General features: G+C 23.4%; 2 protein-coding genes across 2 annotated transcripts in view; one reads left to right on the top strand and one right to left on the bottom strand.

Moving 5' to 3' along the window:
- The window catches only part of LOC100207395 (pregnancy zone protein), an 85,737-nt gene that overhangs the window by 17,674 nt on the left and 48,972 nt on the right, over positions 1-19,091 (top strand). The window contains exons 2-5 of the mRNA XM_065816353.1: positions 16,196-16,258; positions 16,393-16,553; positions 16,803-16,997; positions 18,474-18,596. Coding sequence (XP_065672425.1) covers positions 16,196-16,258; positions 16,393-16,553; positions 16,803-16,997; positions 18,474-18,596 — 542 coding nt within the window. The remainder of the gene's footprint in view (positions 1-16,195; positions 16,259-16,392; positions 16,554-16,802; positions 16,998-18,473; positions 18,597-19,091) is intronic.
- LOC136090356 (uncharacterized) lies at positions 80-6,420 on the bottom strand. The gene is made up of 7 exons (XM_065816947.1): positions 6,336-6,420; positions 2,770-2,850; positions 1,523-1,711; positions 1,339-1,479; positions 966-1,090; positions 586-732; positions 80-483 (listed from the first exon to the last, which is right to left on the bottom strand). The coding sequence occupies exons 1-7, from the start codon at positions 6,418-6,420 to the stop codon at positions 295-297; spliced, it is 957 nt and encodes a 318-aa protein (XP_065673019.1). The 3' UTR covers positions 80-294.

The raw sequence follows: 19,091 nt of genomic DNA, 5'->3' as shown, positions 1-19,091 counted from the left end.
AAACTAAAAAAGCTTACTATAAATATGTTTATCAATAACTTGGTTTTAAATACAAAGGGTAAAGAAAACAGCAATTACCTCTCTGCAATAGTCTTGCGCATCCTTATAGCTTTGTGTAAAACTTTCAATTAAAATTGAATAGTTTGGGTCAAGTTTATAGTCAAAGACACCATGAACAACCTTATTAAATTTTCTCATTGTTTCTAAGAGAGGATACAGTTCAACAGGCATTATCAACTCAAGTTTGTCGCAACTTTTAAGTATCTCTCTACACGTGTTTCCTTCAAATGTTCCTCAATGGTAACCTTTTCGAAGGCATCCAATGCTCTTGACCCAATCTTTAAATCCAGGCCAAAGTTGCATTATAAATGCTGCCACATGGTTAACAAATCCCATCAGAAGGTGAAGTTCTGGTAATGGAATCTCTCTTATTATACTTAGGGATTTGTCTTCTATCTTAAGCAGACAAGGATTAATGACATTCTAAATATATGGAAATAAATTTTTTTTATCCTATTTAAAATGATAAAATGGTAATGGATGATAAATTTCGAAAATATTTACAATATATTTATTCATTTATACCTTATATTCTTTCATTCTTTTCACCGGAGATCCTGCAGATGAATACAGTTCATTGTAATTATTCAAAGATTGAAATGTTCTTAACTCTCCAGCAAATAATTTTGAAGAACCTTCACACCATGCACAAGCATACTTTCCTCCATGAGCCTAAAATTTTATATTATAATTCAATTAAAAATATATTGTAGGGTAAAAAAAACCTTTTCCTAATATAGTTTTTACCATGATATGTCTTATTATCTTAAAATTATTTAAAAAAAACACACCGAAATTCCTAGCAATATATTGATTAACTTCATGTCAGAAGCAGATGAGTACTTGCATTCATGCATCTTTAATCTTTCCACAATCATTATCATGTTAGAATGATTCTCACTTACCCTTTCACAATAAGCTAAAACAAGTGACGTATTTGCTCCTGAGTATGATCCTAAGGAGCTGCTATCTTCTGTCCTGTCCTTGGTTGGATCAAACAGATTTACTATAACTTTCAGTGATCCTCCACCTATAATATATATATATATATATATATATATATATATATATATATATATATATATATATATATATATATATATATATATATATATATATATATATATATATATATATATATATATATATATATATACTTACACACATACATATTTGTATATAAATATGTACAAATAATATTTTTTAAAACAAGTTTTCAAAAAGACGATAATTAAAATATCATAAGTAATATAAATTAAATAAATTAAATATAAATACCTGAATCTATTCCAACCTTTACAAATGTGTTTTGTGGAACCTGCCCTCGATATTTCATTACAAAATCCAGAAATGCTGTAATATCTTCAATATATACCAAGTGTCTCTTCACTGTAGCATAGTCATTATCATTTTCTTTTTCTTGATAATATTTCAGTGACATAAAAGTTGGAAAGTAGTTTACTTTTTTCATCCAGGGCTTTCTCCATGTTTGACTCAAACTTTACACCGCTTCTCCTCAAAGTTTTTAACATTTCATTTGACTTCAATTGACTAAGTCCTAAGGTATTTACCAAAACATCTACTTCACTATAAGGAATCTTTCTCTGGTCACTTTCCCGAGTACCGAGTGTAATATGAATACTTTTACCTCCTTAATATAATATAAACTGTTATTTTAAGAACGTACATAACAGCTATTTTTATTTAACAATATTTTACCTGTTCTGAGAATGGCTTGAGCTCCTTTGCCCTTGATCAGAATAAATTTCTTTAAGAAGGGAAGAAGCTACTTGTTCTTTTACTTTTTTAATGCTATTTAAAATTGTAAGACGAAGAGACCCTATAGAGCTTTACTATAAACTTTTTTTTTAAGTAATAATAAAAAATTATTAAAACTAGAAAGTTTGGTAGTTTAGTTGGGGCGACTGTTTTTTAAAAATAACAAAAATAAGCAATATAATAAATTTATTTATTGTATAATTAAACAATTTAACAATTACTATAGTAGGCTATAATGACCCGTTATTATAACAAACAATAAATAACGATTAATTGATAAAAGCTACCTTAGGGATAACAGGATAATTTTGTTTTAGAGTCCTTATCAAAAACAAAGTTTGTCACCTCTATGTTGAATTAAGATATCCTAATAATGCAGTAGTTATTGAAGGTAGGTCTGTTCGACCTTTAAAATCTTACATGATTTGAGTTCATTCCGTCGCAAGACAGGAAGGTTTCTATCTACAATTATAAAATTACTTTAGACTTTTAGTACGAAAGGAATAAAGCTTCATCTAGTTCATTAAAAAAACTAATAAAAAAATTTTGAAAGAATCTAAAAATTTAAAGTAATTATTTAATAAAGAGGGTCGATTAAGTAGATCAAATAGTCTTCAAAATTATTAGTATTGGTTCAAATCCAATAGCCTCTGTTTATGAAAAATTTAACATTTTTAATAAGTTTTTTCACTTGTTTATTGTTTAATAATTTTATTAATAAAGACATTCCTGAAATAAATCAACTTTCTTTTCAGGAAAGTGCCTCATCTTGTAGTAATAATTTAATATTTTTTCATGATGATACTATGTTTTACATGGTAATTATCCTTGTATTGGTAGGATGATTATTATTTTCTATAATTATTAACAAAAATTATAATAAATTTTTATTAGAAAATAATTTTATTGAAATTGTGTGAACATTAATACCTGCTATTATATTAATTATTATAGCTATACCTTCTTTATTTTTATTGTATTCTATTGATGAAAATGTTGAACCTTCTTTAACTGTAAAAATAGTTGGTCATCAATGATATTGATCATATGAATATTCTAATTTTTCACCAAACATAGAATTTGATTCTTATATGATTCCTACTGCAGATTTAAATCAAGGTGATTTTAGATTACTTGAAACTGATAATGATCTTGTTTTACCAGTCAATACAAAAATTAAATTGATTGTTTCAAGTGCTGATGTTATTCACTGTTGAACTGTTCCTTCTTTAGGTGTAAAAGTAGATGCTATTCCAGGTCGTTTGAATCAATTAAATTTTATTATTAATAGACCTGGTAAATTTTTTGGGCAATGTTCAGAATTATGTGGTCTTAATCATTCTTTTATGCCTATTTCTATTTACTCTGTTTCTCAAGAAAAATTTATAAATTGATCAATTAACAAAACTTAAAATGTCTCAATTAGATTTATCTTTATATTTCAATCACTATCTTGTTTTACTATTATTATTATTTTTATTAATAATTTTATTAAGTTTAAGATTTTATAATTTTTTTTTGATTTTTAATATAAGAAATAATTTTATTTCAAATAATTTAGAGTCAAATAAAAATAATTTCAAACAATTTTCTATATTATGTAATATATTAAAACTATAATGTCTTCTTATTTTGATCACTTTTTAATTATTAAAATTTTTGGGTTTTTATTTGATTCTCATTTAGTATTAGTATTATCTGTATTTATAATTTTCATAGCTTTAAATTTTAGTTTTATAATCCCTTCAAGGATTCAATTGTTTTTTGAAATGATTATTAATCATTTTTTTCAAATTGTAAAAGAAAATTTAGGAAATAATTCTCAAATATTTGTATTATTTTTATCAACTTTATTTTTTTATCTTTTATCAATTAATCTACTAGGATTTTTTATTTTTACTTTACCCCCTACTACTCATATTTCATTAACTTTTGGATTGTCGTTTTTCATATGATTATCAATAATAATATTTGGATTTTTTAATTTTAAAAGCTCTTATCTAAGTATGTTTATGCCAACGGGAGCTCCTTTAGGTCTTTCTCCTTTATTAGTATTTATAGAATTAGCTAGTCATATTTCTAGACCTATAGCTTTAGGAATGCGTTTAGCAGCTAATTTAACAGCTGGTCATATCTTATTAGCTATTCTTTCTGATTTCATATTTAAAATGATATGTTTTTCTTCTTCTTTTTTAAATTTATTTCCATTAATGATAATAATATTTATGATTATATTAGAAATAGGTGTTTTAATTATTCAAGCTTATGTTTTTACTCTCTTGTGTTTAATTTATTTAAAAGATAGTTTAATCTTACATTAATGGAAAAACATTATCATCCTTTTCATTTAGTAAATCCTAATCTTTGGCCATTTTGTATATCAATGGGTGTATTATACTTAACCTTAAACACTGTTGCCTATTTTCATAAAGGATTTTATTATCCTTTATTATTAAGTTTTATTCTAATAATTTTATTCATGGTTTTATGATTTACAGACATATTTATAGAATCTAGTTTGGAAGGGGCTCATACTAAGTTAGTTTTAACAGGTTTAAAATTAGGTTTTATATTATTTATAATTTCAGAAATATTATTTTTCTTTTCCTTTTTTTGAGCATTTTTCCATTCTAGTCTTTCTCCCTCTATAGAAATAGGAATAAATTGACCCCCTTTAGGGATAATAACCTTAAATCCGTTTTCCATTCCATTATTAAATACTATTATTCTTTTATCATCAGGAATAAGTGTTACTTGATGTCATCATAGTTTAATTCAAAAAAACAGAAATCAAACTTTAATTAGTTTAATAGCTACAATTACTTTAGGCTTATTATTTACATTTTTACAAGCTTTAGAATATTTAGAATCTAATTTTTGTATATCTGATTCAGTTTATGGTTCCATTTTTTTCGTAGCCACAGGGTTTCACGGAATTCATGTTATTATTGGTACAATATTTTTATCAGTCTGTTTGCTTAAAATTTATTATTCTCATTTTACTAACTCTCGTCATTTTACTTTTGAAGCTGCATCATGATATTGACATTTTGTTGATGTTGTATGATTGTTTTTATACATATGTATCTATTGATGAGGTTCCTAACTCTTTCAGATTGGTATAATTAAAGTTCGATTCTTTAACTGTAATAATTTTCATGATCTTTGATTATAATAATTTATTAATATTTTCACTTGTAGTTTTTGTTATATTAAATTTGTATTTAAATAAATATAGTTTTTTTTGTTTAATACCATTAATAATTTCGTTTATTATGATCACACAATTTGTTAAAACAAATTCTTTTTTGTGAATTTGTATAATAATATTTATCATTATTTTAAATAACTTACATTTAAAATTAGAAAATCTAATCTTATACGGTTTTATTTTGTTGTCAGTAATAATAATAATACTGTCTAATAATTTAATAATACTATATTTATCTGTAGAGATTCAGACTTTTTCTTTATTAATTCTTATTGGTTCAAATAGAAACAATATAAAAAGTCTAGAAGCAAGTTTAAAATATTTTATTTTAAGCAGCATTTCATCCGGATTTTTTCTCTTGGGTCTTGCTTATTTATTTAAAATTTCAATCTTATTGGATTTAAATTTATTTAATTTTGTGTTTAATAGCACATCTTCTTTTCATTCTTTTGGTAACTCTATATTAATTCTTTCTCTTCTATTCAAATTAGGTTTAGCTCCTTTTCATTACTGAATTGCTGACATTTATGAAGGATCAGATCTTGTATTGATATTATTATTATTATCCTCTTTATGTAAATTATCTGTATTCATTATTTTATTAAAATTTAATAATAATTTTGATTATGCTTATGCTTTTAGGAGCATTATCAATAATCATAGGAACTATTGCTGGATTTAATCAAACTAAAATAAAAAGGTTAATAGCTTATAGTGGTGTTTCTAATTTTGGATTTATCATTATAGCATTAAGCTTAAATAATATAATAGGCATTGAAATTTGTTTATTATATCTTTTTATTTATTTATTTACAAACTTATTTATAATTATGATATTAGTATTATATAAAAATAATATAGAATTTATTATAGAATTAAGCGGATACCTAATGAATAATAAATTTTTAACAATTGCTTTAGTTGTAATAATTTTTTCTATAGCAGGAATCCCCCCTTTTTTAGGGTTCTTAAATAAATTTATTCTCATTTCTACTTTAATAAATTATAACTATATTATAGCAGGATGTTTATGTTTATTAATTACCTGTATTGGAATAGGTTTTTATTTAAGAATAGTAAAAATACTTTTATTTCAAAATAATAACTTTTATGTCTCTTGAAATAATATTATTTCTTTAAATAAAAATAGTTTATATTTGAATTTTATTTATTTAGGTTTTATTTTATATTATACATTGTTTTATTTATTAAACCCTAAATTTTTTATTTCTTTCTTAATTTATATATTAAATTTATAACATGATTTTAATTATAATTCTTTTACCTTTATTTAGTAGCATATTATGCGGATTATTTGGTAGATTTTTTGGTAATAAAGGAGCTAAATTGATTTCTTTTGTTATTATCATTATAACACTTATAAACTCTTGAATTGTTTTTTATGAAATTAATTTTAATAATAACTTTTTATACTATAATTTATTAAATTGATTTAATTTGGGATTATTAAGCAATTTGTGGTTTTTCTTTTTATGATCTAAGTTTATTTCACGGGGGGGTTGGTGCGGCGCGGGGCCCCCTGCGTTAGCCACAGCAGGGGGTGCGCCAGTGCGGCGCCTGGACTGGGGGGGGTGATCGGGTGATCCTCTTTTAGGAGAGAAGAAAACTGAAGAATTCTTTTTATTCCCTGTTTTTAATGGGTTGAGTGATTTATAAAAGGTAGCTCGTTAAAAGTATGGTGACTAGGAGGACAATTTAGTGATCATTCTAAAGTATTAGTCTTTTTAATGTCTAAATTATTTCAAGAAATAAATTTTTCTTCTGAATAAAGAGCATCAAAAATTACATAAATAAATCAAACCACTCCTATAATAGAAATAATTGAACCTAAAGAACTAATGGTATTTCAAGTAAGTAGACTATCTGGAAAGTCTGCATATCTTCTAGGCATTCCTGCTAGTCCTAAGAAATAGACTTTAATTTTTGATATTAATTAAAATGCATAATATAAAAAAAATACACGTAATTAAAATATAAGAATAAATAGAATTTAAATAAATTTTACTTGATTTATTTGAAATTATACCTATAATTTTATTAAAATAAGACGGTCCTAAACTTTCTAAAATTTGATTATCTATAAGTTTATAAGTAATTTTATACCCTAAAGGACTTAATTTTTTAGAAAAAATGTAATTTATTAAAATATCGAAATATCAATTATTTATAAAAAATAAATAAATACTTCTAAAATAATTGACAAAAATAACGTTTCAAGTCTTATTTAAATTAGTAAATATTATTGTAGCTATAATAATTCCTAGTATACTAAAAAAAAGAGGTAGTAATTTACTAATATTATAAATCATATTAGGAAAATTATCTTTTATAATTATAAATTGAAACATGTAACCAGAAAAAATAGAAAATAATGTTAATAAGGTTAATGAAATAATAATTTTATAATCACTTTCATGAATATTAGAAAAATTATTTCTACTTTGCTGTGGGTTTTTAATAAATGTATAATAAATTAATCTTAAAGAATAAAAGGCTGTAATAAACACAGCACTAATGCTAATTCAAACAGAAAAAGATAAAAAATTTGAAAACAATGCTACTTCAACAATTAAATCTTTAGAATAAAATCCTGATAAAAACGGTAACCCTAGTAATGCTATAGATCCTATAATTATAAAAACAAATACTAAAGGTAGAAAATTTTTTAAAGCACCGTACTTTCTCATGTCTTGTTCATCATTTATAGCATGTATAATGGATCCTGCACTAAGGAATAATAATGCTTTAAAAAACCCATGATTTATTAAGTGAAATAAACTTAGATCATAAAAAGAAAAACCACAAATCATTATCATATAACCTAGTTGACTGCAAGTAGAATATGCTATTACTTTTTTTAAATCATTTTGAACCATTCCTATAGTTGCCGAGAAAAAAGAAGTTAAACTTCCTATGATAATGATCAAGATTAACACAGTAGATGAAAGTTCAAATACAGGTGACATTCTGATAATTAAAAATACCCCAGCTGTAACCATCGTAGCTGCATGAATTAAAGCTGAAACTGGTGTAGGCCCTTCCATTGCATCAGGTAATCACATATGAAACCCTAATTGGGCAGACTTTCCTATGACTCCTATTAAAATGAAAAATAATGGAATATAAAGTATAGAAATATTATTAGTAGTAGAAATTATAAATATATTATTAAATTCAAATGATCCTGTAAAAATTCATAGATATATTATTCCAATTAGCAATCCGATGTCTCCTAGTTTATTTATAACCATTGCTTTAATTGCTGATTTATTAGCTTGTATTCTAGTATATCAAAAATTAATTAATAAATATGAGCATAATCCAACCCCCTCTCATCCTATAAAAAGTTGAATTAAGTTTGAGCTTGATATTAATATAATCATAAAAAAAGTAAACAACGATAAATAAGAAATAAATCTTGATAAATGAGGGTCGTTTTCCATATAAGAATAGGAAAATAGATGAACAAAAAACGAAACAGTGATAACTAAAACTAGCATGTTAATGGTTATTAAATCGAACTTTAGATTAAATGAATTACTTAATAATCCCAAATTAAATCAATTTAATAAATTATAGTATAAAAAGTTATTATTAAAATTAATTTCATAAAAAACAATTCAAGAGTTTATAAGTGTTATAATGATAATAACAAAAGAAATCAATTTAGCTCCTTTATTACCAAAAAATCTACCAAATAATCCGCATAATATGCTACTAAATAAAGGTAAAAGAATTATAATTAAAATCATGTTATAAATTTAATATATAAATTAAGAAAGAAATAAAAAATTTAGGGTTTAATAAATAAAACAATGTATAATATAAAATAAAACCTAAATAAATAAAATTCAAATATAAACTATTTTTATTTAAAGAAATAATATTATTTCAAGAGACATAAAAGTTATTATTTTGAAATAAAAGTATTTTTACTATTCTTAAATAAAAACCTATTCCAATACAGGTAATTAATAAACATAAACATCCTGCTATAATATAGTTATAATTTATTAAAGTAGAAATGAGAATAAATTTATTTAAGAACCCTAAAAAAGGGGGGATTCCTGCTATAGAAAAAATTATTACAACTAAAGCAATTGTTAAAAATTTATTATTCATTAGGTATCCGCTTAATTCTATAATAAATTCTATATTATTTTTATATAATACTAATATCATAATTATAAATAAGTTTGTAAATAAATAAATAAAAAGATATAATAAACAAATTTCAATGCCTATTATATTATTTAAGCTTAATGCTATAATGATAAATCCAAAATTAGAAACACCACTATAAGCTATTAACCTTTTTATTTTAGTTTGATTAAATCCAGCAATAGTTCCTATGATTATTGATAATGCTCCTAAAAGCATAAGCATAATCAAAATTATTATTAAATTTTAATAAAATAATGAATACAGATAATTTACATAAAGAGGATAATAATAATAATATCAATACAAGATCTGATCCTTCATAAATGTCAGCAATTCAGTAATGAAAAGGAGCTAAACCTAATTTGAATAGAAGAGAAAGAATTAATATAGAGTTACCAAAAGAATGAAAAGAAGATGTGCTATTAAACACAAAATTAAATAAATTTAAATCCAATAAGATTGAAATTTTAAATAAATAAGCAAGACCCAAGAGAAAAAATCCGGATGAAATGCTGCTTAAAATAAAATATTTTAAACTTGCTTCTAGACTTTTTATATTGTTTCTATTTGAACCAATAAGAATTAATAAAGAAAAAGTCTGAATCTCTACAGATAAATATAGTATTATTAAATTATTAGACAGTATTATTATTATTACTGACAACAAAATAAAACCGTATAAGATTAGATTTTCTAATTTTAAATGTAAGTTATTTAAAATAATGATAAATATTATTATACAAATTCACAAAAAAGAATTTGTTTTAACAAATTGTGTGATCATAATAAACGAAATTATTAATGGTATTAAACAAAAAAAACTATATTTATTTAAATACAAATTTAATATAACAAAAACTACAAGTGAAAATATTAATAAATTATTATAATCAAAGATCATGAAAATTATTACAGTTAAAGAATCGAACTTTAATTATACCAATCTGAAAGAGTTAGGAACCTCATCAATAGATACATATGTATAAAAACAATCATACAACATCAACAAAATGTCAATATCATGATGCAGCTTCAAAAGTAAAATGACGAGAGTTAGTAAAATGAGAATAATAAATTTTAAGCAAACAGACTGATAAAAATATTGTACCAATAATAACATGAATTCCGTGAAACCCTGTGGCTACGAAAAAAATGGAACCATAAACTGAATCAGATATACAAAAATTAGATTCTAAATATTCTAAAGCTTGTAAAAATGTAAATAATAAGCCTAAAGTAATTGTAGCTATTAAACTAATTAAAGTTTGATTTCTGTTTTTTTGAATTAAACTATGATGACATCAAGTAACACTTATTCCTGATGATAAAAGAATAATAGTATTTAATAATGGAATGGAAAACGGATTTAAGGTTATTATCCCTAAAGGGGGTCAATTTATTCCTATTTCTATAGAGGGAGAAAGACTAGAATGGAAAAATGCTCAAAAAAAGGAAAAGAAAAATAATATTTCTGAAATTATAAATAATATAAAACCTAATTTTAAACCTGTTAAAACTAACTTAGTATGAGCCCCTTCCAAACTAGATTCTATAAATATGTCTGTAAATCATAAAACCATGAATAAAATTATTAGAATAAAACTTAATAATAAAGGATAATAAAATCCTTTATGAAAATAGGCAACAGTGTTTAAGGTTAAGTATAATACACCCATTGATATACAAAATGGCCAAAGATTAGGATTTACTAAATGAAAAGGATGATAATGTTTTTCCATTAATGTAAGATTAAACTATCTTTTAAATAAATTAAACACAAGAGAGTAAAAACATAAGCTTGAATAATTAAAACACCTATTTCTAATATAATCATAAATATTATTATCATTAATGGAAATAAATTTAAAAAAGAAGAAGAAAAACATATCATTTTAAATATGAAATCAGAAAGAATAGCTAATAAGATATGACCAGCTGTTAAATTAGCTGCTAAACGCATTCCTAAAGCTATAGGTCTAGAAATATGACTAGCTAATTCTATAAATACTAATAAAGGAGAAAGACCTAAAGGAGCTCCCGTTGGCATAAACATACTTAGATAAGAGCTTTTAAAATTAAAAAATCCAAATATTATTATTGATAATCATATGAAAAACGACAATCCAAAAGTTAATGAAATATGAGTAGTAGGGGGTAAAGTAAAAATAAAAAATCCTAGTAGATTAATTGATAAAAGATAAAAAAATAAAGTTGATAAAAATAATACAAATATTTGAGAATTATTTCCTAAATTTTCTTTTACAATTTGAAAAAAATGATTAATAATCATTTCAAAAAACAATTGAATCCTTGAAGGGATTATAAAACTAAAATTTAAAGCTATGAAAATTATAAATACAGATAATACTAATACTAAATGAGAATCAAATAAAAACCCAAAAATTTTAATAATTAAAAAGTGATCAAAATAAGAAGACATTATAGTTTTAATATATTACATAATATAGAAAATTGTTTGAAATTATTTTTATTTGACTCTAAATTATTTGAAATAAAATTATTTCTTATATTAAAAATCAAAAAAAAATTATAAAATCTTAAACTTAATAAAATTATTAATAAAAATAATAATAATAGTAAAACAAGATAGTGATTGAAATATAAAGATAAATCTAATTGAGACATTTTAAGTTTTGTTAATTGATCAATTTATAAATTTTTCTTGAGAAACAGAGTAAATAGAAATAGGCATAAAAGAATGATTAAGACCACATAATTCTGAACATTGCCCAAAAAATTTACCAGGTCTATTAATAATAAAATTTAATTGATTCAAACGACCTGGAATAGCATCTACTTTTACACCTAAAGAAGGAACAGTTCAACAGTGAATAACATCAGCACTTGAAACAATCAATTTAATTTTTGTATTGACTGGTAAAACAAGATCATTATCAGTTTCAAGTAATCTAAAATCACCTTGATTTAAATCTGCAGTAGGAATCATATAAGAATCAAATTCTATGTTTGGTGAAAAATTAGAATATTCATATGATCAATATCATTGATGACCAACTATTTTTACAGTTAAAGAAGGTTCAACATTTTCATCAACAGAATACAATAAAAATAAAGAAGGTATAGCTATAATAATTAATATAATAGCAGGTATTAATGTTCACACAATTTCAATAAAATTATTTTCTAATAAAAATTTATTATAACTTTTGTTAATAATTATAGAAAATAATAATCATCCTACCAATACAAGGATAATTACCATGTAAAACATAGTATCATCATGAAAAAATATTAAATTATTACTACAAGATGAGGCACTTTCCTGAAAAGAAAGTTGATTTATTTCAGGAATGTCTTTATAAATAAAATTATTAAACAATAAACAAGTGAAAAAACTTATTAAAAATGTTAAATTTTTCATAAACAGAGGGTATTGGATTTGAACCAATACTAATAATTTTGAAGACTATTTGATCTACTTAATCGACCCTCTTTATTAAATAATTACTTTAAATTTTTAGATTCTTTCAAAATTTTTTTATTAGTTTTTTTAATGAACTAGATGAAGCTTTATTCCTTTCGTACTAAAAGTCTAAAGTAATTTTATAATTGTAGATAGAAACCTTCCTGTCTTGCGACGGAATGAACTCAAATCATGTAAGATTTTAAAGGTCGAACAGACCTACCTTCAATAACTACTGCATTATTAGGATATCTTAATTCAACATAGAGGTGACAAACTTTGTTTTTGATAAGGACTCTAAAACAAAATTATCCTGTTATCCCTAAGGTAGCTTTTATCAATTAATCGTTATTTATTGTTTGTTATAATAACGGGTCATTATAGCCTACTATAGTAATTGTTAAATTGTTTAATTATACAATAAATAAATTTATTATATTGCTTATTTTTGTTATTTTTAAAAAACAGTCGCCCCAACTAAACTACCAAACTTTCTAGTTTTAATAATTTTTTATTATTACTTAAAAAAAAAGTTTATAGTAAAGCTCTATAGGGTCTCTTCGTCTTACAATTTTAAATAGCATCTTAACTATTATTTCAATTTTAAAAATTTTTTCTTAAGACAGTGAAAAATTCGTGTAACCATTCATTCTCTCCATCAATTAAATGACAACTAATTATGCTACTTTATTACAGTCAGAGTTACTGCATCCATTTAATATTATTTAAATTAGATTATAATTATTTTTATATCATTGGGCAGGTTTCACCTTCAATATTTTAGAGGGCTATGTTTTTGGTAAACAGTCGATATTTTATTTTGCCGAGTTCCTTAAGAAAAAATTAATTTATTATTTATCCCAACTTGATTTAGATTTTTACAAAATGTGAACTAAAGTTTTCTTGAAAAATATATTAATATATTCCTTATAAATTGAGAAATTGAATTACCTTAATCAATTTATTAAATTAAGAAAAAAATAGGATAAATTTAATTTTACTAATGCTTATATTATTACTCTTTTAAAATTTTCATAATGTATTAAAAGAAATTTCATTACTATTTTCCACAAAAATGATAATAATTGACTATATTATAAAATTATAATTTTTCTAAAGTAAAGTTTTACGTAATTTTTAAAATATAGCTGATTCTAAGCTTATTTGCTTTTTGTCTAAATCATAAATTTATTTCTAAATGTTTATAAGGTTCATTGATGTTGGATATAAATTGTTTTTTACTCGTTAAATAATCTTTGCATTAAATAACTGCTTTTTTTAAAAAAAAATTACTTATATAAATTTCATGAAAAACCAGCTATTTCTTAACTCGATTAGTTTTTCACTGCCAATTGCAAATTATCGAAAAATTTTTATCATTTATTGGTTCATTCTATAAATTATTCACAATTAGATCGTTAAGTTTCGGGAATAATTAACTTTATAAATTATTTAGCCTTATAGCTTGCTAATTATATTTTCATAAGCCCATTATACAAAAGGTAAATGATTTTCATTTTTTAATATAAATTATTTATTAATTTCCTTCACAGTACTAGTTCTATAGATATAATCAACTGTTTTATTTTGTAAATTCAAAGAAAAAATTATGATTTCAATCGCCTTTACTTTCATAATGTTATTTTATAATTACTAAGATGTTTCAGTTCATTTTAAATTTAATCATTTATGAAAAGATTATAATAATATTATTAATATTACTCTTATTGATTATTCTATTTTTATAATTTAAATATTTAATTTAAAAATAAAGAGAAAGGAATCGAACCCTTATATTCTGGTCATGAGCCAAATAACTTTCCATTAGTTTACTCTTCTTCTTTTAGAGATCAAATAATTAAAATTCTTAAAAATTTTCCTAGTCACCATACTTTTAACGAGCTACCTTTTATAAATCACTCAAACCATTAAAAACAGGGAATAAAAAAAATTCTTCGGTTTTCTTCTCTCCTAAAAGAGGATCACCCGATCCCCCCCCCCCCAGTCCAGGCGCCGCACTGGCGCACCCCCTGCTGTGGCTAATGCAGGGGGCCCCGCGCCGCACCAACCCCCAATTTCACATAAACATATTTGGCAAAGTTTCAGTGTTGAGCTAGTTCCCTTTTTAGTTCATACTTTTATTTAATAATCTATTTCTTCCTTGACTGCATATACTGCATAATACTGAGCAATCTCTAGAGGTTTGCAAGTTAGACAAATCAGAATTTTTCCATTTTAAAGAAACTGTGTCTGCAATAGTTTTACCAGCCTTACAGAGATACAAGTTTTTCTTGCAACCTGGGCATAATCCTGTAGGGTAGGCAAATACTTTAAGTGAAAACTCAGGCTTACAGAACACTTGAACCAGACCTTCCAAATTTTTATTAACTGGAACGCATTTGTTGTTCTTTTCAAGGCAGCAACAACAAATGATCTTTTGAAAAAGTACATGATTTCTTTTAAAATGGTATTCTCTCTTCTCCTTAGAGAGAAGAGGAGCCATAGATTCTATATATTAGGTATCTATAATAAAATAAAAATGCATAGTCAAAAAGAAATATTTTTAATAAAAAATGTTTTTTTGACCAACTTTGTGTATTCTAATAATGTTTATTTATAAATATTAAATTAAAGACCTTGAAAAGTTGGTATATGAACATTTTTTTAAATAAATTTCAACTTTCTGTCAGTATATTTAGTTTTTTTAAGTACGAAAATAATGACTTTTTAGCAGATTTTTTATGTCTAATTTTCTAAAAATGTGATACCTCCCAGATTTTTCTAAATATGAAAATAAAGTGTCCAGATGCCCCACTTATATGTAAGGAGATATGTAAGGAGATGTAAGGAGAATGTAAGGAGAATAAAACAATTACTTGTAGAAGTTTTTTTTGATTTACGGAAGGTATTTGATTCTGTAGATCATAAAATTTGGTTATCAAAGTTACATGTAAGGAGGTATGTAATCAAATCAAAGGAGGTATGTAATCATGTATCAAAGTTACTATGTAAGGAGTTATGTAAGGAGAATAAAACAATTACTTGTAGAAGTTTTTTTTGATTTACAGAAGGTATTTGATACTGTAGATCATAAAATTTGGTTATCAAAGTTACATCATGATATCAAAGGAATTGCTCTTATATTGTTTAAATTATATCTCTTGAATTGTTCTCAATTTATTACAATTTCAATAGCTCTCCTAAAAATAAATCCATATCTATAGGTGTTTGCCAGGGCTCAATATTTGGTGTTCTTATTTTTATTTATATAAACAACCTAAACACATGTACTATATTCTTTTTTATTTATATAAACAATCTTAACACATGTTTAGTTGTTGCTATTAGTATTATTGTGTTAGTATTGTTTTATTTTGATTGTAATTGCATGTTGCTTATTTCTAAAATATTTTATTTTTGATAAATTAGTTTACTTAAAAAAATTTATATATTATTTTATTTATTATATTAATTTTTATTATATTTATATATTGTTATATATTATTTTATTTTAGATTAGAGGTAAAGACAGAAGATTTCAATTGTAGTGAAAGAATCGTTCCTGAGCCATGTAACTGGTATAATTTCCTCACCTTTTTGTTACTTATAGTAAAACAAAATAATATAAACATATACCAATAAAAAAGAAATTTTATTATGTCTCTTAACCAATTTTGTTTAAGTTAATAGCTGTTCAGCTTTATTATTTTAGGAGGTACATAACATATTTTCCAAATCAGTTTCGAACTGGATCATTTGAAAATGTTGTTGTTGCAGTTTTTGGCTTCTTATATCCAGTTGCTGTAAATATAACCTTAAAAGATAGCAGTAACGAAAAAATATATTTAACAAAGATATTTAATGTGCAACCAGGTTTTTAAAAATATGTTTACAATTTTACTAAAAAAACTTTACTCAAACATGAAAAAATAAAAATGTTTTTTAAATTATATTTTGTATCACAAGATCATGTTTTTTTTATATTCTTACTTTGTTGTCTTATTTAAAAATTTTCTTTTTGCTAATTTTTATATTATTTTTTATTCTTCTGTTTATATCAGTTATGTTTGTTGAAATTATAATTTTTTTGCCCTTCATATACTTTATTTGTTATGACTTTAGAAATTTTGAACACATTTCCATTATACATTGATCATAATGCACCCTCAACTTTAAAATTCAACATAGAAGGTCATGGTGTAGTTGGGAATCAAGTTTGGGTGTTTAAAAATGAAAGTAGATATATCAGTGTATCAAAGCTTGGATTAAATGTATTGATTCAAACAGATAAACCAGTATACAAGCCTGGTCAAACAAGTACTTTTTTTATTACTTGTCTGAAATTTTCTTTATGTTTGATCAAAATCAAATACTATTTGTTTAAAAGAAGTTGTAAAATTATTGTATAGACTAATTTGTGTGTGTGTGTGTGTGTGTTCAGAATCTGTTTTTTTATGATGATATCATAAAAAAACAGATTCTGAAGCCCTCAGAATCTGTTTTTTTATGATATCATCAGTGTGCATCTAATGCTGCATTTTTACTATTTACTATAACTGTCTTTAAGTGCTCCAAAAATTTATTTAAATCAACAATGAGCAAAGCAACTAACTAAGCATTAAGCAAATTTTAGTAAATAAGCATTAAAATTGACTGTTAAAGAGTACAAATTCAAATTAGGGCTAATGCCAATGCATCGGCCTGTACCAATCGGCATCAGCAAAAAGTAGGCATTGGTGCACCGCTAATTTTTAGACATTTTAAAAAGTCTTGTTTTAAATAAAAAATTCTTAAAGCATTAATCTAAAGTGAATTTGACGTCATACAATTCTTTTTATTGTTTTATGAGACTGAATTTCAGCAAAATGTGTTCAATTGAATAATTAACTTAATTAAGGAAAACAATGTGGAAAGTTTATTTTATTTGAATTTTTTAATATTAAATAATTAAATTGAATATAACATTTTAAAAATTTTTAATATAAACAAATTTTTTTCTTTTATTGGCATTTGAATAAATGAATTAAATTATGTTAATTTTTTTTTTAATTATTGTTTTTTAATTTTTTTAATTTTTTAAAAGTTAGTGAGTAACAAATAAAAAAGTATAATAAATTGCAAAAAAAAAAAAAAAAATAACTCTGGTTAATTACTTTATCAGTGATTTTGTTGTGAAAGCAAAGATTGTTTTAGATTTTCAAGTACTATTTATTAAAAAATGTATATATTTTTATAAAAATATATAAATAATTTTGTGGTTGTAAAACAATAAATATGAGTTTTTTTAATATAAATATTTCTTTTATAAATTTTTTTTTTTTATGATTTGCTTAATAACTTTGTATACACAAAAAATTTGTCGCTAACTATCAAAAAGTTTGTTTTCTGTTACTAAATATTTTGATAAACAGGTTAGCTAGTTTATTTAAAAGTTAGTTTTGTTATGGGGTCTGGGTTCTTGTTGATAACCTGGAGTGGCAAGGGTGTCAACAAGAACCCAAGTTGCTGTCAAGAATGGCTACATAGATAAGATAATATTGTGAAGTAATTTAACATTGTAATTTTATTTTTTATTTTTTATCAAGTAAACTTAGTAGTAGAATAGTTTATTTTTCAGATAATTTTTGTTTTCAATTTCTCTCATCAAAGTAAAACTTTATTAACTTTGAAAATTATGACCATTTGAATAATTATGGATGCATCTATTATAAGCCATATACATATATACACTTTAATTTACTGGTTTATGTTGCAATTTCCTAATATATTTTTATTGTTTATGTTGGTATTTAGTAAAATGTCGTGTTGTAGTGGTTAATGCTGAGTTGAAACCTCATAAAGGTAAACTAAAGGTCACAATAGAAAATCCATCTGGAACTCGTATGCAGCAATGGAATGATGTGGAGCTTGATGATGGTATATTTATCATTTATAAATATATATGTATATGTATATATTATATATATATATATATACATATATATTTATAAATGATATATATAATATATATATATATACATATATACATATATATATATATACATATATATATATACACACACACACATATATATATATATATATATATATATATATATATATATATATATATATATATATATATATATATATATATATATATATATATTTATATATATATATATATATATATATATATATATATATATATATATATATATATATATATATATATATATATATACACACATATATATATATTCAGTATTGTGGAAAATTTAAGAACCACCAAAAAACAAATCATAGTTTATTTTTATTTTTAAGTTTTTATTTAATCAAATATATTTTTCTGGTAAAAAAATAATAATAAATTTTAGAAAATAGACAAACAAAATAAAAAAAAAATGATAATGACAAAAACTTTAAAAAAAA

Source organism: Hydra vulgaris, chromosome 13 (assembly GCF_038396675.1).
Source record: "Hydra vulgaris chromosome 13, alternate assembly HydraT2T_AEP".
Classification (NCBI taxonomy): Eukaryota; Metazoa; Cnidaria; class Hydrozoa; order Anthoathecata; family Hydridae; genus Hydra; species Hydra vulgaris.
The sequence above is the reverse complement of the archived record's forward strand: the minus strand, read 5'-3'. Positions and strand labels throughout refer to the sequence as shown.

Excerpts from the sequence above, each read along its gene's own strand:
- LOC136090356 (XM_065816947.1), bottom strand. The coding sequence starts at position 6,420 with ATGATAATAACAAAAGAAATCAATTTAGCTCCTTTATTACCAAAAAAT. Across the intron at positions 1,712-2,769 it reads AATAATTAATATAATAGCAG|GAGGTAAAAGTATTCATATT; the intron begins GTATTAATGTTC and ends TATTATATTAAG. Across the intron at positions 1,091-1,338 it reads AAAGGTTGGAATAGATTCAG|GTGGAGGATCACTGAAAGTT; the intron begins GTATTTATATTT and ends TATATATTATAG.